The sequence below is a fragment of the Perca fluviatilis genome, chromosome 1, assembly GCF_010015445.1.
Source record: "Perca fluviatilis chromosome 1, GENO_Pfluv_1.0, whole genome shotgun sequence".
NCBI lineage: Eukaryota > Metazoa > Chordata > Actinopteri > Perciformes > Percidae > Perca > Perca fluviatilis.
This window is the reverse complement of record NC_053112.1, coordinates 4,455,500-4,478,481: the sequence shown is the minus strand read 5'-3', so window position 1 is coordinate 4,478,481 and position 22,982 is coordinate 4,455,500. Positions and strand designations below refer to the sequence as shown.

The 22,982-nt window shown below is 45.1% G+C and overlaps 1 protein-coding gene across 1 annotated transcript in view; it reads left to right on the top strand.

Annotated features, from left to right (window-relative positions):
• Positions 1 to 22,200, top strand: part of LOC120568276 (potassium voltage-gated channel subfamily H member 1-like) — a 38,997-nt gene extending 16,797 nt beyond the window's left edge. Inside the window, exons 8-11 of the mRNA XM_039815673.1 lie at positions 5,530 to 5,729; positions 7,705 to 7,957; positions 10,927 to 11,123; positions 18,078 to 22,200. Of these exons, the coding sequence (XP_039671607.1) occupies positions 5,530 to 5,729; positions 7,705 to 7,957; positions 10,927 to 11,123; positions 18,078 to 18,920 (1,493 nt within the window). The 3' untranslated portion in view covers positions 18,921 to 22,200. The remainder of the gene's footprint in view (positions 1 to 5,529; positions 5,730 to 7,704; positions 7,958 to 10,926; positions 11,124 to 18,077) is intronic.
• The last annotated feature ends 782 nt before the right edge of the window (positions 22,201 to 22,982 follow it).

Sequence of the window (22,982 nt, the reverse complement as noted above, 5' to 3'; positions counted from 1 at the left end):
CACAGATAGACACAGACAGACAGACACAGAGACAGACAGACAGAGAGACAGACAGACAGACAGACAGACACACACACAGAGACAGACAGAGAGACAGACAGACAGACAGACACACACACACACACACACACACACACACACAGAGACAGACAGACAGACAGACAGACAGACAGACAGACAGACAGACAGACAGACAGACAGACAGACAGACAGACAGCTGTCCTCAGAGGTAGCAGTAGTTTCCTCAGCAGAGTGATGAAGGCTGACCTGCCGGGCTCTGCCTCGGTGGAGCTCCTCTCTCAAATATTAATATATATAACGGTCCTGTCACATATCAGCTGGACTCCTGTCTTCCTCTGAGCCTGCAGCCTGCAGCCCTGCACTCTAATGTCACACACTACACACACACACACACACACACACACACACAGTGTCACACAAAGAGACACAATAGAGACCCAGCGCATTGCCTCCTGCTCTGGGGGGAGGGGAGGCCAACTCTCCGTTCTACCAGTGACTTGTGTTGCGTACTACCAACAGGGTAGAGAACCCAAAACTTGAGTTTTTAGAAGCTGCCGACCTGAAAAACAGAGTTTTTATGAAGACAGAAGGTAGGAATCAGCAGAGAGAACGGAGAGAGACACGAAACTGACGTTATGTCAGATATGTTACGTTGTTACCAAGTCAACCATCCTAATGTTAGTTTTGGGATAACGTTATGACTGATGTTACGTTGTTACCAAGCCAACCATCCTAATGTTAGTTTTGGGATAACGTTATGACTGAATGTTACGTTGTTACCAAGCCAACCATCCTAATGTTAGTTTGGGGGTAACGTTATGACTGATGTTACGTTGTTACCAAGTCAACCATCCTAATGTTAGTTTGGGGGTAACGTTATGACTGATGTTACGTTGTTACCAAGCCAACCATCCTAATGTTAGTTTGGGGGTAACGTTATGACTGAATGTTATGTTGTTACCAAGCCAACCATCCTAATGTTAGTTTGGGGGTAACGTTATGACTGATGTTACGTTGTTACCAAGCCAACCACCCTAATGTTAGTTTGGGGGTAACGTTATGACTGATGTTACGTTGTTACCAAGCCAACCATCCTAATGTTAGTTTGGGGGTAACGTTATGACTGAATGTTATGTTGTTACCAAGCCAACCATCCTAATGTTAGTTTGGGGTAACGTTATGAGTGAATGTTACGTTGTTACCAAGCCAACCATCCTAATGTTAGTTTGGGGGTAACGTTATGAGTGAATGTTACGTTGTTACCAAGCCAACCATCCTAATGTTAGTTTGGGGTAACGTTATGAGTGAATGTTACGTTGTTACCAAGCCAACCATCCTAATGTTAGTTTGGGGTAACGTTATGAGTGAATGTTATGTTGTTACCAAGCCAACCATCCTAATGTTAGTTTGGGGTAACGTTATGAGTGAATGTTACGTTGTTACCAAGCCAACCATCCTAATGTTAGTTTGGGGTAACGTTATGAGTGAATGTTATGTTGTTACCAAGCCAACCATCCTAATGTTAGTTTGGGGTAACGTTATGAGTGAATGTTATGTTGTTACCAAGCCAACCATCCTAATGTTAGTTTGGGGTAACGTTATGAGTGAATGTAAAGCTAACACACGTAACGTGACCTCTAGAAGTAAGCAGATGGACAGTAGCCTCCGTTAGAGGATGGAGATCTGGGGAACAAGTTCTCTGAATTACATCCAGACTAACAGTCAGGGATGTGACAGTGGACGTGTGTGTGTGTGTGTGTGTGTGTGTGTGTGTGTGTGTGTGTGTGTGTGTGTGTGTGTGTGTGTGTGTGTGTGTGTGTGTGTGTGTGTCCGACAGCAGCTTCCGATGACAGAGACAAATGATCAACATTTAAAGCTCTTCATCATTCGGCGGAGTGAGGAAAAGCTTTTACTGCAGGGGCTTCTGGGAAATCTCCACAAACTGTCGGCGTGCTTTGAATGTGTATAGAGCCTGCATATACATATATATAATAATACATATATATATATATATATATATATATATATATATATACAGTACAGAGCAAGTTTGGACACACCTTCTCATTCAATGTGTTTTTTTATTTTCATGACTATTTACATTGTAGATTCTCACTGAAGGCATCAAAACTATGAATGAACACATATGGAATTATGGCAAAAAAAAAAAAGTGTGTAAAATAACTGAAAACATGTCTTATATTTTAGATTCTTCAAAGTAGCCACCCTTTGCTTTTTGATAACTCTGCAAACCCTTGGTGTTCTCTCAATGAGCTTCATGAGGTTAGTCACCTGAAATGGTTTTACCTTCACAGGTGTGCTTTGTCAGGGTTCATTAGTGGAAGTTTTTCCCTTATTAATAAAAAAGCAAAGGGTGGCTACTTTGAAGAATCTAAAATATAAGACATGTTTTCAGTTATTTCACACTTTTTTGTTAAGTACATAATTCCATATGTGTTCATTCATAGTTTTGATGCCTTCAGTGAGAATCTACAATGTAAATAGTCATGAAAAAATAAAAGGAAACGCATTGAATGAGAAGGTGTGTCCAAACTTTTGGCCTGTACTGTATATACATATATATATATATATCTGTATATATGCTGTATATATACACTCAGACACCAAGGCATGATGGGAATGATAGAGTCCAGGTTGAAAAAATAAAAGGTCTAGCAAAATGATGACTATTTTAGAAATATCTATCTATCTATCTATCTATCTATCTATCTATCTATCTATCTATCTACCTACTACCTACCTACCTATCTATCTACCTATCTATCGTGCGTGTGTGCGTATATGTGTGTGTGAGTGTGTGTCTGTGTGTCTCAGCGTGTAACCTCCGGTCCTGGCTCTGGTTCTGGACCTGGCTCTGGTTCTGGACCTGCTCTTGCTGCTTCAGCGTTAGCTCGCCGCCACCGCTGAGTTCAACCTCCACGGTCAGCACAGGTGTCAAACTCGAGGCCCGCGGGCCAAACCCGGCCTCTCTGGAACTTTGATCCGGCCCGTGTATCAGTCCAGGTTCACATTAGACCAAACAGACAGGACCCTGTTGTTCATGCTGCAATCACGCCACATTCAGAGCAGAATTTGGCAGATTTGTCAACTTTGAGACTCAGAAATTCCCCCAGAAGAAGCAGAGAGGTTTTCAGTGAAGGCCCTCACACACCAAGGCCCCGCCCTAGTTGTGTAGTCTACATGAGACGCAGGTATACCCACTAGGGAAGGTCAAGGATTTCCGGTGTACCCACTTCCAAAAGCTCCAGGATAACGTAACGTAACGGTGATGGTTTTTGTGACAGAACTTTCACACTCTGTGTTGCCAGTTGCGTAGGAGCGACACAGTTGCGTGGCGGTCATTTGTGGTGTCTTTAGTAGCGATGCTGTTCTTGATTATAAAAGTTTATTACATCAAAGAATTCAGCATCAATTACAAGCCCTGCAGAGCTCGGAGAGACGACAGTTTCCCAATTCTCAAAATAGTCGTTCTGCCCTTCTGTTAAAACATGGTACATATCCTTTACTTTGTGTAACATAAGGTGGGGGTGTATGGTAACAATATTGGCCAATAGCTACGATCTACATGGAACTGGTCCAAAAAAGGACATCTCTGTCCTAGGGACCCCTCTGGTAACACTTTCCAGATGTTTCAGCAAAATGGGGTAAAGTTCACCAGCAGAAACTCTAAGCCAAAGTTGTAAATCTTCAGATACTACACGCTCTCTGCACAAATTTGAAATGAGCCAACATGAATCACTAAAGGAGATACAGTATGAGATGAAAGTGAATTAAACTCCACCCTCTCAGTGATTTGGTTAAGCCCGCCCCTGAAGCTACTGCTGCCTTAGAGTGACGCTGCAGCAGATGTTAACGTTACAGAAACTACAGGAAATGAGCCAGATGAGGCCGATGCTGTACGCGCTAACGTTACAAAAACCCTATGGGGTTGTCGCTCTGGGACGCGTTGCTCTGGGACGCGTTGCTCTGGGACGGGCCAGTATGAAGCTAGAAGGGGAAAATTACAGTGTACAAAAAACTAGACTACACCACTGTAGGCCGCACGTTGGCCTTTGTCAGCCTTTGTTTTGGCTGAATGGGCGTCTCCCTTTCTCACCTGCTGAACACACCTCCCTGTAAGACCAGCACACCCAGAATGCACCTGAACACACCTCCCTGTAAGACCAGCACACCCAGAATGCACCTGAACACACCTCCCTGTAAGACCAGCACACCCATGGGCCACAGATGGTGCATTTGCTATTTAAACGACGTGGACGCTGGACAGGAAACTGACAACTGGGTTGGTCTTAAACTAGCAAAGAGACCTGGGTCGGGCTTTGTGCCGCGCTGCGCCGGGTGCGAGATAGGAGCCTACGTGTCTGGCTCTTGATGGGAGTCTCATTTTCCAGTGTGGCCCTTAGTGAAGTGGCGTTTGACACCCCCCTGCTCTCCTCTATGAAGGTTACAGCGTGACACTTCCTGTCTGAGCTGCTGTCAGCGGCTTAACAGCGGACGGCGGCAGGTTTCTGCTGCTGGTAGTGCTGCACGGGGGGCAGTATTGATCCGGTGACCCCCCCCCCCCCGGGGTCCATACTGCTGACAGGCTGTGACAGAGCGCAGCTGAGTCAGGGATGGACTGCAGCAGTTTGTATCGATGACTGAGACATTAACCGTTAATCTGAGACAAATCCGACCAATCACGTCGTCTGCTCTCAGACCCTGACTCCGGGAATAAAGAAGGATTTTTTTTAGGGCTGAAGGAGTTCTAAAGTTCTAAGCAACAAAAGTCCCGTAATATATCTCAGCAGAAAGTTGAAAAATGTTGTGTTTACTTTACACAAGAGCAGCCATTTTCCCCTGTTGCCATGGGAATGTTATGAAGTGACGTAATTACACAACGTTAATCACTTCTTTTTCTCTTTTTCATCAAACAGCAGTTTTTGCAAGTTCCCGCATTTTCATCGCATAAAATTGCATAAATATCATCTAGCATATTCCATCAGCATTTTTTAAGAAAACGTGCTGCATTAATTAGTGGTGCACCATATATCGCCCGCAGATATAATATCGGCCGATATGGTCATTTTTGTAACATATCGGTATCGGTTTGATGTCAAATTATATATAATTATATAAATATAAATTGTTTCTTATGTAAATCTGATGACAGTCATATTTTGCACACAGGTAAAGGTTCCCAATATCAGTCATTTCGGAAATAAATCACAAAAGTAAAAAAAAAAATCGTTTTGGAAAATAGTTCTTTATTTTATTATCATAAAAATGTGTTTTCTATTCAGAGATATCGACATCGGTAAATATCAGTATCGGCAATAGCAGCAATATTAATATCGGTTATCGGTATCGGCCACAATTTTCACATCGGTGCATCACTAGCATTAAATTAAATCAAGGATTTAAAAAACTCACTCGCATTTTCCTGGAAGGACTGTATGAAAGTATGTTTATATTAAAGCGTGCGTGTGGTCTGCTTGTCGTTACCAGCGCTGCTGTACGCCACCATCTTCGGGAACGTCACCACCATCTTCCAGCAGATGTACGCCAACACCAACCGCTACCACGAGATGCTCAACAGCGTGCGGGACTTCCTGAAGCTCTACCAGGTGCCCAAGGGCCTCAGCGAGCGCGTCATGGACTACATCGTGTCCACCTGGTCCATGTCCAGAGGCATCGACACCGACAAGGTAACGGTGATGTCACGGGGTCACAGTGATGTCACAGGGGGGTCACAGTGATGTCACCACACACACACACATACACACACACACACACACACATACACATAACAGACACACACACACACATATATAGACACACATAACAGACACACACACATACACACACACACACACACACACACATACACATACACATAACAGACACACACACACATATACAGATACACATAACAGACACACACACACATAACAGACACACACACACATAACAGACACACACACACATATACAGATACACATAACAGACACACACACACATAACAGACACACACACACATAACAGACACACACACACATAACAGACACACACACACATATACAGATACACATAACAGACACACACACACATAACAGACACACACACGCAAACATACAGACACACACACACACACACACACACACACACACATACACAAACACATAACAGACACACACACACACACACACACACACACACACACACACATACACAAACACATAACAGACACAGACACACACACACATATACAGACACACACACACATGGTCACAGTGATGTCACATGGGTCAGTCACTGGGCTGTCAAGGATGGGTCACTGAGAGGCGTTGCTATGGAGATGATACACCGTCTTGTCTCATTGGTCAGAACTGGCAGCTGTTAGGCCGGTTACACACTGGCTGCGTGGCGTGTCAGCTGCGTGGCGTTTTCTACGTCTTTCCCCACCAGGAGGGTGTCTGACGCGGCGCTGCTGCTGCTGCTGCTGCTGCTAGCCTGGTCTGGACACATGGATGTTTCCCATAAACATAAATATATTCTGATCTGATTACAGCAAAGACAACGTCGGCAGTATTGACGGCAAAATAGGCTCCAGAATATTTCCTTCTGGATTGACAGGCGAAAAATCAATTTCTGCATTTATGTCAAAACCTCGAGACTTTCAAACATCAACATGTCATTTATTAATATGTATTTGTGTCTAAACGACATATATAAATATATTTCCCTATTCTATGTTGTCTGGAAACTCTTCCAACATGCTGGTGTCTCGCGTGAAAAATAGGCCTCGGTTTTTATTTCTAGCATGCACGTGTCACACAGCCAGCGTGTAAGCTCTAACCTGTTACCATGGGGGCCGAAATATAAACGGACACGCCACGCAGCCAGTGTGTAACCGGCCTTAGGGCGCTGCTGACCGACACGATGCGAGGAGCTGCAAGATTCAGCTGGTCTGGTTGGGGCTTTATACTTCCCATAGACAGTATATAAGAATGGACCAACAGATCCCACTTTCCCGGTGATCGCTAGGGTTACTGAGCAGCCTCCAGCTGAGCTTGAAGACGTAGATGTGACGTGAGCAACCTGTCTGAAAGTGTGAAGTCTTCTGGTAGCTGTGCCGAGAGAAATCTCAATCATTCCCAATCTTACAGAGACGGAGAGCGTAGGTATATGTAAGGAGATAACATAGGCACAGGCTAATTACTGATCACTAACATGCTAGTTAACATTAGTCATTAAACCTAAACAGATAATGTAAGTCCAAACTGCCTGTGAGCTTCTCCTGTACTATACGGTAATTCCTCTACTGTGTGACAGTAAGTCTCGTGGTTATGACCCAATCGTTAGCCTATTGTTATAAAAGCGTCTGCTACGGAGCCATAACGTGAGCTACAAGGTAATGGAGCCTTTTATACATTGTCGTGTTTCTTTAGAAATAAACAACGGACAAATAGAGTCTTTAAACGCTTCAGATGTAAAGTTATTCTCTGTCAAAGTGACGTCAGAATGAATGGGAGTCAATGGGATGCTAACGGGAGGTGATGGCTTGGTAGCGTCAAAATGGCGCCATAGGAGGTTCCAGTTCTGAAGCGAAGCTTACCCCCTTAATAATTCCTCACCTTACTTCCTGCTTTAACGTGATTGGATGTCTGCGTCCCGTCTCAGGTGCTCCAGATCTGTCCCAAGGACATGCGAGCGGACATCTGCGTCCACCTGAACAGGAAGGTGTTCAAGGAGCACCCGGCGTTCAGGCTGGCGAGCGACGGCTGCCTGCGGGCGCTCGCCATGGAGTTCCAGACGGTGCACAGTGCGCCGGGCGACCTGCTGTACCACGCCGGCGAGAGCGTGGACAGCCTTTGCTTCGTGGTGTCGGGCTCTCTGGAGGTCATCCAGGACGACGAGGTGGTGGCCATCTTAGGTGAGTCACTGCGTCCTCACGGTCACGTTCAAACACGCCAAAGGTCTGGCTTTCATCGGACGGTCAGGACTACAACAGCTGACTGGAAATGTAACTAAAAAACTACAAAACATTTGGAAAAAAGCAATGGAAAAAATTGGGGGGGAAAGCAGCAGCTGTGTGTGTGTGTGTGTGTGTGTGTGTGTGTGTGTGTGTGTGTGTGTGTGTGTGTGTGTGTGTGTGTGTGTGTATGTGTGTGTGTGTGTGTGTGTGAGTGTGTGTGTGTGTGTGTGTGTGTGTGTGTGTGTGTGTGTGTGTATGAGTCTGTGTGTCTGTGTGTGTCTGTGTTTCTGTGTGTATGTGTGTGTGTGTGTGTATGAGTCTGTGTGTCTGTCTGTGTGTCTGTGTGTGTCTGTGTTTCTGTGTGTATGTGTGTGTGTGTGTGTGTGTGTGTGTGTGTATGTGTATGTGTATATATGTGTGTGTGTGTGTGTGTGTGTGTGTGTGTGTGTGTATATGTGTGTGTATATGTGTGTGTGTGTGTGTGTGTGTGTGTGTATTTGTATGTGTATATATGTGTGTGTGTGTGTGTGTGTGTGTGTGTGTGTGTGTGTGTGTGTGTGTGTGTGTGTGTGTGTGTGTGTGTGTGTGTATATGTGTGTGTATATGTGTGTGTGTGTGTGTGTGTGTGTGTGTGTGTGTGTGTGTGTGTCTGTGTGTGAGTGTGTGTCTGTGTGTCTCAGTGGGTAACCTCCGGTCCTGGCTCTGGTTCTGGACCTGGCTCTGGTTCTGGACCTGCTCTTGCTGCTTCAGCGTTAGCTCGGTGCCACCGCTGAGTTCAACCTCCACGGTCAGCACAGGTGTCAAACTCGAGGCCCGCGGGCCAAACCCGGCCTCTCTGGAACTTTGATCCGGCCCGCGTATCAGTCCAGGTTCACATTAGACCAAACAGACAGGACCCTGTTGTTCACGCTGCAATCACGCCACATTCAGAGCAGAATTTGGCAGATTTGTCAACTTTGAGACTCAGAAATTCCCCCAGAAGAAGCAGAGAGGTTTTCAGTGAAGGCCCTCACACACCAAGGCCCCGCCCTAGTTGTGCCGTGTGTCCCACACCGGCGCCACCCGTTGGCCTTCGTCAGCCTTTGTTTGGGCTGAATGGGTGTCGGCCATCGGCTAAACAACCACTTCATCTGATACCTCCCTCTCTCTGCCCCCCCTCTGCACCGCTAAACAGTTAGTCCCTAGCCTGCTTACCGGCCGGCCCCTAAATTAGTAGTCTGCCTCTGGGACAAGAAGAGGGAAGCCTGCAGGGTCACCTGTCTGTCTGTCTGCCTCTGGAACAGGCAGAGTGAAGCCTGCAGGGTCACCTGTCTGTCTGTCTGCCTCTGGAACAGGCAGAGTGAAGCCTGCAGGGTCACCTGTCTGTCTGTCTGCCTCTGGAACAGGCAGAGTGAAGCCTGCAGAGTCACCTGTCTGTCTGTCTGCCTCTGGAACAGGCAGAGTGAAGCCTGCAGTGTCACCTGTCTGTCTGTCTGTCTGCCGCTGGGACAGGAAGAGTGAAGCCTGCAGAGTCACCTGTCTGTCTGTCTGCCTCTGGGACAGGAAGAGTGAAGCCTGCAGAGTCACCTGTCTGTCTGTCTGCCTCTGGGACAGGAAGAGTGAAGCCTGCAGAGTCACCTGTCTGTCTGCCACACAGAGAAACACACTGACACGCCCCTGCGTTTCCTAGAACCAAAAGGCTTTGCTATTTCCGTGGGAACCGTGTGTAGGAACCGTGTGTAGGAACCGTGTGTAGGAACCGTGCTCCGCGGCGCTCACTAGACATGACAAGACATGCGAGATAACAACACGTGTTGACATTCGACCGACATGTTTTAACGGTATAACAAGATATTATCCTGTTTTAGGATCCATGATCCGGGGCGCTCATTAGCAAAGTATGAAGTGTGCTGCCTGCCTGGAGACAAATGGAGGGAAAGCTGAAGGAGGGAGCTGTCGAGGCTCAGAGACAAACGGAGGGACAGATGATGGAGGGAGCTGTCGAGGCTCAGAGACAAACGGAGGGACAGATGATGGAGGGAGCTGTCGAGGCTCAGAGACAAACGGAGGGACAGATGAAGGAGGGAGCTGTCGAGGCTCAGAGACAAACGGAGGGACAGATGAAGGAGGGAGCTGTCGAGGCTCAGAGACAAACGGAGGGAAAGCTGAAGGAGGGAGCTGTCGCGGCTCAGCAAACAGCTGTCAGAGTCATCGGGCAAATCACTCTGCGAGTTCACAAAACCTCTGAGTAACCCTAACCCTAACCCATATATAAACCAACATATCAATATCACGGTATTACATATTATGAAACGTCTAGTGTAATAACAGGATATTTTCACTGCTGTCGGATGCTCTGTGACTTGTTTCTGTGCTTTAAATATCTGCTCGGTGTCCCAGATAATCGGCACCAGAGAAGAAGTTTTCTCAGCAGACCCATTCGGCTTCACTTCCTCTCCGTATAAATATTTAGACTCGGCAGATGTCTCAGAAACACTCTGAGCTTCCAGGTTCCAATCAGCAACTGTTTAAAGTCAGCATGCTTCACTTCCTCCGTCCACATTAATGTCTCCCGACAGCAGCTGCATCAGCGCTCGCCTCCCCTCTGATGGATGTGTTCTAGAAACACGTGTAGCTGTCAGCTAGCCGGGGTCCTACCAGAGTCCCATATACTCACAGTGATCCACACTGCACTGACAGACCAAGTTCTGTTTATGCTACTTTGAAAGACAGAAGCTTTCCGCTGCAGGAAGAAGGACTTCTCCAGCCGTTCTGGTTTAAACCGGATCATGGGAACAACGTCAAAGTGTCCCGTGGCCGCCCGTCCCGTTCTCTGACAGACAAACATCTAGATGTTCAGAGAAATGATTTCAGTTCTCAGATCTGCTGTAAAAATGTTGTGGAGGTCAGAAAGTATGTAACCTGTCTGTCCCCCTGTCTGTCTGCAGGTAAAGGTGATGTGTTTGGAGATATCTTCTGGAAGGAGATGTCTCTGGCCCAGTCGTGCGCTAACGTGCGAGCGCTGACCTACTGCGACCTCCACATCATCAAACGGGACGCGCTGCAGAAAGTCCTCAACTTCTACTCAGCCTTCGCCAACCACTTCTCCCGAAACCTGCTGCTCACCTACAACCTGAGGAAGAGGGTGAGACACACACACACACACACACACACACACACATTTAACACCTTTAAAATGGGGAACTTGTAGTCAAATAAATAGAGATTATGCTAAATGAAGCATCTGGTTTTTGTCATCTCATTGGCTCGATAACATCTAACATCAGGTACAAACTGACGCCAAACCTGCTAGCGAGATATTCAACAGCGTTATGGCATATCTTCCTCATTTCGTGCAGCCCTATTGAACCGTACAGCGTTTGGTTCTCCATGTAGAAAACTAACCCTCCCTTTGCACGCACCTTGTTGTTTATAGCTCAGCAGATATACACATCTAGACCCAAATATGTCTGACATGGATCCACATTCACTTGCATCTGGTGACACGTACTGCTGAGTTTGTTTTATCCATAACTCATAGACTGTTAATATTAATGGACAACGCATCCGGTTCGGCAAAGTGCTGCAAATGCGGAAGTGCCTTAAACCTGCATTATATCTGACTACCAGCAGGGGGAGACTCCTTAAACCTGCATTCTATCTGACTACCAGCAGGGGGAGACTCCTTAAACCTGCATTCTATCTGACTACCAGCAGGGGGAGACTCCTTAAACCTGCATTATATCTGACTACCAGCAGGGGGAGACTCCTTTAAACCTGCATTATATCTGACTACCAGCAGGGGGAGACTCCTTAAACCTGCATTATATCTGACTACCAGCAGGGGAGACTCCTTAAACCTGCATTATATCTGACTACCAGCAGGGGGAGACTCCTTAAACCTGCATTATATCTGACTACCAGCAGGGGAGACACCTTAAACCTGCATTATATCTGACTACCAGCAGGGGGAGACACCTTAAACCTGCATTATATCTGACTACCAGCAGGGGGGGACTCCTTAAACCTGCATTATATCTGACTACCAGCAGGGGGACTCCTTAAACCTGCATTATATCTGACTACCAGCAGGGGGAGACACCTTAAACCTGTATTATATCTGACTACCAGCAGGGGGAGACTCCTTAAACCTGCATTATATCTGACTACCAGCAGGGGGAGACTCCTTAAACCTGCATTATATCTGACTACCAGCAGGGGGAGACTCCTTAAACCTGCATTATATCTGACTACCAGCAGGGGGAGACACGTGTGGTTGCAAAAGGAGGTCTGTTTCTGTAGAAGTCTATGAGAAAGTGACCCACTTCTCACTTGATTTATGACCTCAGTAAACATTTTCATAATGAGTTCATGGTCTCAATCGCTAGTTTCAAGTCTTCTGCAACACAGAATGATGTTAATTTTTTGAATTATGGTCTCGTTGATTTTAAAATCGGCGGTAAATTAGGACCAACCAGGATGGCTGCGCCCGTAACGGCAAACTTGACGACTCATAGCAGATCTCCACCAACCAATGGGTGACGTCACACATGCTCTGTCCACTAGTATTATACAGTCCATAAAAGCATGGCTAGAAGCCATAAAAGGCCAACATTTTCCAATCCAGTACTACATATACAGACAGCAACACTGCCTACCTTCCAAGGCATCCAGTTGTCATGTGTAAAGAGCACTTTCTACAAGCTAAAGGGATCACCGAGCAATCAGACATATAGAGGATTGCTCTCAGTCATCTGAGTGAGATTAGTGCTACTTTTCCACGTGGCCGGCTATTTCCATAAACGGACATTTCAACCTCTCCGGTTTCAACAATAACATCGTGCACAGCTGTCAGTTTTCAGAAAAGGGTTCGTTTACACGTACCATGTGTATATATGCCGTCAATGCAGCCAAGAGCACGCCAGACCTGTAGGTGGCGGTGTAACGAGAAGCTCAAGCCCACGTTAGCCAATCAGTATCCCGAAAATAGCAACAACAGCAACCAATCACTTCCTCTTTCTCTCTTTCTCTCTCTCGGCTGCCTAAACCTCCGTTTGTCTCAGTTTACGTGCAAACGAAGATCTCAAAAATCTCCACTCTGGCCGGAGTTTTTAGAAAGACTCGTTTTCAGAGGAGAGTTCTCCATTTGCGTGTAAACGAAGGGCACAAACGAAGACAAAATGTCTCCGTTTGTAAAAAATAACCATGTAGGTGTAAACAGGGTCTAGACCCCCCTATAACAGCAGTGTGTTCCCTGCAGGAATCAGTCTGATGTTGGACTCGCCGACAGTTAGAGAAACATAAGAGACATTTTGCACATCAGAGACTTTAAACCGTGACTGAATCAAACACCAACGCGCTGCTGATATCATACATAAAGAGCAGGAAGGTGTGTGTGTGTGTGTGTGTGTGTGTGTGTGTGTGTGTGTGTGTGTGTGTGTGTGTGTGTGTGTGTGTGTGTGTGTGCAGGCTGAGAGCAGCTGTGGTGGCGGCTGAGTCAACAGCGCGGAGGCTGATGGTGACAGACGGCTGGGTTCACACCTCCGCCGACGCTAACGTTAACCCTTAAGCTGCAGACACATATACACACACACACACACACACACACACACACACAGAGAGACACACACACACACACAGACACACATGGTTCTGCAGAATCCCGTTGGTAGTCCAGAGCTGTGGTGGGTAGAGGGTGTCAGCGAGTCCTTGAGGCCCTGAAAGGTCGGTTTAATGAGACCCTTTGTTGATGGAAGCCTTTTTCTTTCCTTCTTTCTTCCTCTCCATTTCCTCTTTCTCCTCTTTCTTCTCTCTTTCTTGGGGTGCTCTCTTCTTCTCCTTCCATATCCTTCATTCTTCCTTCTTTATCCTTCACTCTTCCATCTTCCATTCCATTTCTCCTCCTTCCTTTCTCTCTTTTTTTCCTTCCTCTTCCCTCCTTTTTTCATTCATTTCTTCCTTTCGTCTCTTTTTCATCCATTCTTCCCCCCTTCCTTCTTCTCTCTCTCTACTGTCTCTCCTCTGTCTCACTGTCTCTTCACTTCTCTCTTCCTCTTTTTTCTCCTCTTCCTGTTGTCTCTTTTTGTCCTTCCTTCTTCCTTTTTCCGTTGTCTCTCCTGTTGTCTATCTGTCTCTTTTTTCTCCCTGTTGTCTTTTCCTTTTCTCTCTTCTTGTCTCTCTCTGTCTTTGTGTCTTGTCTCTTGTCTCTTTGTCTCTTCTGCTCCTTTTTCTCTTTGTCTTCTGTCTTTCTTCTCATGCTGTGTCTTCTGTGTTTCTGTTCTCTGTTCTCTGTCTTGTGTCTCGCTGTTGTGTTTTGCTTTTGTCTTGTTGTTTGTCTTGTGCTGCTGTGTCTGTTTCTGTTTTTGTTGTCTGTGTTGTTTCTTTTCTCTTGTTTTTGTTTCTTTTTTTGTTGTTTTTTTCTTGTCTCTTTTCTTTTCTTTTTCTTTTTGTCTCTTTTCTTGTTGTCTTGTTTCTCTGCCTGTCTCTCCTCTCTTCTCTGTCTCTCTCTTTTGTTCTCTTCCTTCTCTCTCTGCTCTCTACTGTCTTCTTCTTTTTCTTTTATATATGTTGTTTTTGTGTGTGGTCGGGCTTCTGCTTGCCCGCGTTCCGGGCTAAAGGGGTTTCTCGTCGATTGTTGGCTGAGGACACTGACCAAGCGTCAGTTGTTAAGATAGTTGCTATAGAAATAAAATGTATCATTATTATGATGGTTTTAACAGGGTGTGGTGTTAATAGCAAGACTTGCAACTAGGGATTGAGATTATAAACTCATTTTGAAAATGTTTACCGGGGTAATAAATCAAGAGAGAAGTAGGCTCATTTTCTCACAAACTTCTATCACAACAGACTGAGAGCCCCTGCAGACTGTAGAGTTTGTGTTTCTACAGGGTCGAGCGGCAGCCTGATGTGTTGTCTTTGCATCAGAAGAAACCTGGCAGCAGTTGAGGATCATTAGCAGTTCTCTCACGTTCTCCGTTCTCACCCGTCTGACAGCTCTCTGATAGAAACGTCCAGCTGCTGCTGCTGCAGCTGCTTAGTGCACCAGATCCAATTTCAGTAGGTCAGTAGCTCCCTGATTGGCTTAGGGTATCAACATACTGATGACATCGCTGAGGGGGAAAGCCCCGCTGCCTCTCGCTGTTGCTGCAGAGCAACGACACACTCAGACTCAGCACATTCTCACTCCCGACTCAGCAAATACTCACACTTTTTGACTCTCTCGTAAAATGACTTTGTACCCAGTTTTAAGCCTAATGATTATGTTTTTAACTCTATATTGGAGAAATATATATATATATATATATATATATATATATATATATATACACACACACACACACACACACACACACACACACACACACACACACACACACACTCACTACTGGTCAAAAGTTTTAGAACACCCCAATTTTTCCAGGTTTTTATTGAAATTCATGCAGTTCAATGTCTTATTGTACTCGGAAATGAAAGAATAGAAAAAAGAAATAATTGAAGTTAAAAAAGAAATCATGGAATCAATTTATAAACCAAAATGTATTCTAAATTTTTGACTCATCAAAGTAGACCCCTTTGGCAGATATAACAGCTGAACACACTTGTGGCATTCGGAAATTAAATATTCTTCAGAAAGTTCTTCCCAACTCTGTTGCAGAAGTTCCCATAAATGTGTGGCACTTGTAGGTTGCTTTGTTTTCACTTTTCTGTCCAGTTCATCCCAAACCAGCTCAATGGGGTTTAAGTCTGGGGACTGTGCTGGCAACTCCATGTTTTTAAGCTTACCATCTTGTTCTTTTTTGCTAAGGTAGTTGTGGCATAGCTTGGACTTCTGTTTTGGGTCATTATCTTGCTGTAGGATGAACCCCTGACCAACTTGGCGCACACCAGAGGGTACTGCATGGCGCTGCAAAATTTTGTGGTAGCCGTTTTGGTTCAGGGTGCCTTTCACTCTGTACAAATCACCGACCCTGGATCCAGCAAAACAGCCCCAGAACATCATGCTTCCTCCTCCGTGTTTGACAGTTGATGTCACACACTGAGGAACCGTCCTTTCGCCTACTCGACGGCGTACAAAAATCATGTGTGATGAACCGAAGATTTCAAATTTTGATTCATCAGTCCATAACACCTTCTTCCAGTCTTCAGTAGTCCATTGACAATGTTTCTTGGCCCAGGCAAGCCTCTTTTTCTAATTCTGACGTCTTAGCAATGGCTTTCTTGCTGCAACTCGACCTATCAAACCTACAGCTCCAAGTCTTCTCTTTCCAGTTGAAACTGAGACTTGCTAATTACGACCACTATTAAGCTGTGCTTGAAGCTGTTGTCCTGTGAGCCGCCTATCACGCAAGCTGTTGACTCTCAGAAACTTGTCTTCTGATTCTGTTGTGGCTTTGGGTCTGCCAGACCTCTTCCTGTCAGAGTTTCCCCCAGTTTCTAAGTGCCTTTTGATGGTGAAGAATACTGTACTCACTGACACCTTGACTTTCTTCACAATTTCTCTGTAGGAAAGACCAACATTCTTAAGTGTTATGATGGTCTGTCTCTCTTCCATTGTTAATTGCCTTTTTCCCGCCATTTTTATGGCAACACACTACTTTCTGCAGTACAATACTCTTCAAATAATGCTCACAAGGGTACGGTACCACAGTGTGTTCCAACAATACTTTTATACAAACAGAGGGGGTTGTAAGTAATCCAGACAAGTGTGAACACCTGTGGGAATTGGTAGCACCAACTTTCAAAGCTTGATCAACCTCCATTGCTGCAGAACAGCTTTACATTGTTAACCCATTTCTTGTTCCCTGAAAAAGGCCTTTTTGTAAAATTCTGAAATGTACATTATTTTTCAGTTTTGGATAACCTTACTTTTTTTTTTAACCTCAGGCAGTTCACCACTTACCTTTTACCATTTCAAGCTATTCATTGGACTTGAACTGCTAAAATTTCAATAAATAACTAGAAAAATTGGGGTGTTCTAAAACTTTTGACCAGTAATGTGTGTGTATGTATGTGTGTGTGTATATATATATATATATATATTTGTGTACTTGTTAATAATATATCCGTGGGTTAGACAGATGCACTGATTATCGACATGGTATAAATTAGATTCAATTAGATTAGATTCAACTTTATTGTCATTGCACAAGTAAGGACAACCAGTACGAAATGCAGTTTTACATCTAACCAGTAGTGCAATCATTAAAAGTGTTTTTTATCTTTATAGCAGTGCTTAAAAAAGACATAAAACACAGAATGCAGTATGATCATGCTTGGCAGGGCAGGGGCTGGTGTTGTGAAAAAAGCAGTTTCTGAGCCTGCTGGTGCGACTCCTTAAGGCAGCTACACACCGGTCCGATAATCGGCCATCTGACAGTCTGGCGAGGTAAGTGACTCGAGTCTGTTTGGTGTGTTCCGTGCCGTCGTCCGTCTGAAGGGCCGCTTGCCTTCATTTTGGCCAACCTGACATGTTCAGTTGGCTGCAGGCAGTCGGGACTCACCCGGAAATGGCGAGCGGGATGAGCGTGACTAGAGTCTCTCATAATATGACGAAAATCTTTTAAACTGACCTTTGTTGATCTGAAATGAAGACAGATTCAGCAACTGCACGGCCTATTTCTCTCTTCAAATGTTTTCAGAAACACGTTTCGGTGAACTATTTTAGTACAATATGAGATCGGGTTCTGATCGAGCCGCCATGACAGTCTGGCTTTGAGTTTCCGGAGAAAACAAACCCACGTGATGTGGTCGTCCAATCCGCTGCCGGTTTTCATTTTTTGGGTAACAATACAGATTAGCACGCCTGCTGCTATGGAGACGTATTACGTCTCGTCTCTTCGGTGTGTTCTGATGCACTTTTTGGACCAACTCTGGGACACTGATCAGTCACACTGGCTTTTCTGCCGTCTGGTTGGTGTGTAACTGCCTTAAGGCTCCTGTAATGCCAAATTAAAATATACAAAGTAGTCATTCAATGGCTCGGACATCCATGCTTTAAACACAAATCCTGTAGCCTGTAGTCTTCTATAAAGTAAAGATATCTGTTTGACAAAGTGAAACCTTTCTAATCGTTTCTCTTGTTGTTTGTCTTCTTCTACAGATTGTCTTCCGGAAGATCAGTGATGTGAAACGTGAGGAAGAAGAGATGTTGAAGAGGAAGAACGAGGCTCCTCTCAACCTGCCTCCGGATCACCCGGTGCGACGCCTCTTCCAGCGCTTCAGGCAGCAGCGGGAGGCACGGCTCGCCACCGAGCACGTCGATCACGATGCCGGTGATGTGGAGACGGGTGTGGTTCCCCTGGAGAGGCCCAGAGGTCCGGTGGTCCTGGCCTCCACCAGCATAGACATGGTGACGGAGAACCAAGCCACGGCAACCACATCCTCGACATCCGTTGCTTCCTCCCGGACGTCCAGCCGAGTCATGCTCCACGCTACCGCCGTGCAAAACGGAAACCTGATCGGCTGCAAATCGGCAGAGCCGGCCAAAGCTAAAGGCTGGGGGAGATTCAAGGAATCGGTGGTGAAGGCAGAGTCGTGGAGCAGCGTCTCCAAGGCCGAGTCCATGGAGACGCTGCCCGACAGAACTAAGTCTCACGGTGAGATGTCCCTTAAGAAAACAGACTCCTGTGACAGCGGCATCACGAAGAGCGAACTCCGCTTGGACAATGTCGGAGACGCCCGAACACCTCAGGAGCAAAGCCCGGTCCAGTCGGACGAGAAGAAGGTCTTCTGCGCGATACCGGAGCAGAGCATTCAGGCGTCTTTCCTCGAGCTGAAACAGGAACTGAGAGGAGACATCAGAGGTCTGAACAGTCGCATGGCGGCACTGGAGACTCAGATGGCTGAGATGCTGCGACTTCTCAAATCCAGGAAGTCGTCGGGTTCTTTCTTCGAGATCTCCAGGCCTCCGTCGCCCGACTCCGATGGGGACAGCTTCTGTTAATCTGCGTGTGGAGTCTGACCCGACACATTTCAGCATCCACATTCCGCAGTGTGAAGCTGAGCTGATGGCGGTTAAGAGGACGATGATCCCGCACAAAAGCACTTTGTTACGTTCGTAGCATCGCCCTGCGAGACATTACAAACTGGACTGAGGATAAGGCGGATTTTCACTTTGAACGGAGACTATATATATGAAGTCATGACAGTCATGGCACCTTTGTTTCTCAGGAAGGTTTAGACCTTCATATGATTTTGGCAATAATATAAAAGATGGCTTTAATGTTGTTCTTCAAGACTTTGGCACTGTGATGAAGGAAACCGTGTTTTAATGGCGTTTAAATTACATACAAAGTCAATGCAAAGACGCGGCACACGGTGCAAATGGCGCAAAACATTTGAACTTGAGCGTGTTGCCTTTTTTATCCGGTTATTGCAATAAAAAAAATTGCAAAATATGTACTTCAAGTAGCGCTGGAAGTGGCATCATCATCCAGATGTAAAATGTTTACTTCCTAGAGAAGGCAGTAAACATCACCAAGCTCTGCTGGATGATATTTTTAATCTAGACATAATGCCATTTGATTTACCAACGTATCTTGTACAGCAATAATGTTGTTTTCTTTTGCCATATTGATGACGTAAAGAAACGTTGTTGGTGCCTACGGCTCTACACTGGCAGGTAATGCGATCCAACGCAAATTATCCAAATATTATGATGCAAATGGCGCAACTTGAATATTTTTTCCACCCTGGTGTGAACCCGCCTTATTTGGGTGGCTTTGACCCATCGCTAGCTCTACCAGATCCTGAAGGGTCCGCTTTCATTGGCTGCCTTCACACTTCATTGAAAAAAAAGGTCTTCAAACTTCTAAATAAAGTTCAAGGAGAATCCAGGAGACAGATCTCTGTGATTCCAGTGGACAGATGGATCTCAAACTGAGAGAGGCGTCCATGACGTCGATACTTCCGCGTATCATTGGTTGGTTTTTCCGATAGGGCTGTTTGAGAATTGAGCAAGTGCATGACAACATATCAAAGCCAACGCTCTGCAGTTGGTTGTTCAGAGCATTAATCAAAAGACGGATGTTTAACTGCTGAACGTTAAAGGACACTGTACTTCAGACTTTCAGCTGATGGTCAACAGTTCGGTGGTTCGCTTGGTGGGTTTTATGGCAGCAGAATGTCCCCAACTTCATGCAGACTAAACACTGTGTTCAGATTTCACTGAGAAGTCTTTGCTTGTTAGGGATCGGTAGTGTTTGTATATCCAGAGTGAATGAGAACAAATTGATGCAGCACAGTGACAATGAATCCCTTAATGTGTCCGATGTTGTATTCCTGCACAGAGCTCAACATTAGTCTGGATTTTTTTGTTTTAGTTTTAATAAAAAATCAGTGCATGCATGTTCCCATGTTGCTTCAGATCTGGATGAAGCCCATGGGGTTAACACGTCCAAATTCAAACAACAGCAATGTGAATGCTTCAGTGTCAAAGATCACATTTTTGATGGTAATAATTCTGATATTTGCGGTGGCCTAAATGCATCTGAATTCAAGAGGAATATGTTTTAACTCAGCTGTACAGAAGACAAATAATTGTGGCTCATTGGCACCGTACGTAGGTCACGTGTCTGTGTTGGAGGTGAAAGTCATTCAGTGCCTCTGTTTCTGTCCGTCAGACTTTTGCCTCTTTGTTGTGATTTTGATTGCTGCTGGCGTGCCGGGCGCTGTTTGCTCTCCAGAAGTCACTGGTTGTTATGCTTCGGAGGAACTTGCAGTAACCAAGCTACCTTCATAACGGCAGACCTTTGTTGCGACGCTATTGCAGAGTCTCTGTGTGAAAGGGGTTAGGGGTGGGGAAATATAAATCGATACAGCATAGTATCACGATATATATTCCCTGGCAAAACTGTATCGATACACGGACGCCAAGTATCAATCTTTTATTATATTTTCATGGCATAACCAACCCTGGGAACTTGATTGCTCTCGCTACATCTAAGATTAGATCACCCCAGTCAGACGGCCAATCAAACTATGATGTAACAAAATAAATTGCACATTAGAATTTAACTTTTTTGTACTAGAATAATAAAAACAATAACTTTTTCAGTCCACTAATGGAGCAGCATCTTCGTAGATAACAGATGTTGACAAAGTTTTTCCTTTGGGGACATAATTTGAATACATCCCAGAATGTCTAAATATGTTTAAAATCGCAATAATTTACTAAGAATCGTGATAATATCGTATCGTGGGGCCAGCCCTTAAAGGGGGAGTGTGTTTCCTTGTAGTGGCATCTAGTGGACGTTAGAGGAACTGCAGCCGCATAGCGAAGCTCCGTGTGTCGTAAATTTCATCATCTTCTTACCGTTTGTCCGTGAATGTCTGAGTGGACAAATCTGTGAGCTCTGAATTTTCAAAGTTTTTGTCGCTTTAAGCCACTTTTTAAAAATGTTAACGTTTTTTGTCGCTTTTCAGCTATAGCGAGCAAGGTGACGTATGCAAAACGAGAGATGTATTTCACTGAGCTCCGAACTAAGGTCCCATGGTGTCCACCGGAAGGGGAGGGACTTCCCCTCTCCATACAGTCGACTCTGATTAGTACAAATAAAGCATCAAAGGAAATGTAACCTAGTCACCCTGAGAAGGAAGCTATACGTTTGTCTTGGCTTTGGCATCTTGTGTATCCTGTGTACGTGTGATATAATATAGCGTCATAATATGCAATTATTGCCGTGTATGCTGTTTGCTCTGAGAGACGAGTCGTTGTTTATGATCAGAGCTTTAAATTGACACCCGCCAACCCACCAAATGCATGTAACAATGTTGGCGGGTAACATTGTAAAGTTACAAGCCAATTTGGCCTGAGATGAAAGTGTTTCCAGATTGGTCTGTTTTCCAGAGGTGGGGGATTCGAGTCGCACGACTTGACTCGAGATGCAAATTTGACTTTCATTACTAAATGACTCGACTTGACTTTGACTTGAGACAGATGACTTGAAAGAACTTGACTTTAATTAATGTAACCGCCAAGCCCTATTCTTTTTTAAGGTATTAAAGGTCCAATGTGTGGGAATTTCTCCCATCTCGCAATCAACCCCCTTGCGTCACGTAGCTCAAAGTACGTATTACAGCTACGGTAGCTTTCACACTTCAAAAAGGGCCGGTGGGGAAGCTACGATACCCATTAGCACTATTAGCAGCATCTGTGAGTTTATCATGTGACAGCGAAAATGCGAAAGGTGGAGCAGTATGTCCTGTATGTCCCTTACCGGCTAACGTATTTCAAGATGGAGCATGAATATGGAGCGTCTACCCCAGTTCATGCAAATGCAAATGTAAAATTTCAAGCCAAAAGGAATACTCTGAATGGATGGTGGAGGTAAATATTCATGAAAAAGGACAAGTTTGTGAATGGGAAACAGATTTTGATAATCAACAACTAAACATGTTACACACTGGACCTTTAAGAAGTAATGTTAAAAGTTAATAGTGAAATTCGGATTTAAGGAGTGCTTGCTGTAAAAAAAGAACAGCAGTGTGCAAGGATTGCAACTCCAAAATTACGAAGACGACAACCACAACATACAACTTAATCCGTCATATCAAGCAACACAAACAACGGTAGCTACGTGAATGTGTCTTTTAGCTAACGTTAACGGACAATTTTTGCATGACTTGACTTGAGACTTGCTTGACTTGTAGCAGGGACTCAACTCGACTGTCTTGATTCTCACCACAGGGACTTGAGACTTGCGTGCGACTTGCACAAATGTGACTTACTCCCACCTCTGCTGTTTTCCGCCAAGAAGTTTGGGTGGTTTTGTGTGTTTGGCTTGGGGGGGAAAAAAACTAAAACATTTGGCTAGTGGAAAAGCTGATTGGCTAGTAACTTAAAAAATTCACTAGCCATGTTGGCTAGTGATCAAAAAAGTGAATTTAAAGCACTGTTTGTGGTACTTTGTGTGTTTCACGCCGTCCCACGAGCACCGCCGGTATCGCCGCTGATGCACTTTGGTTGTCTGCATGACGCTGGTGTCGGAAACTCGTTTCTGAAGCC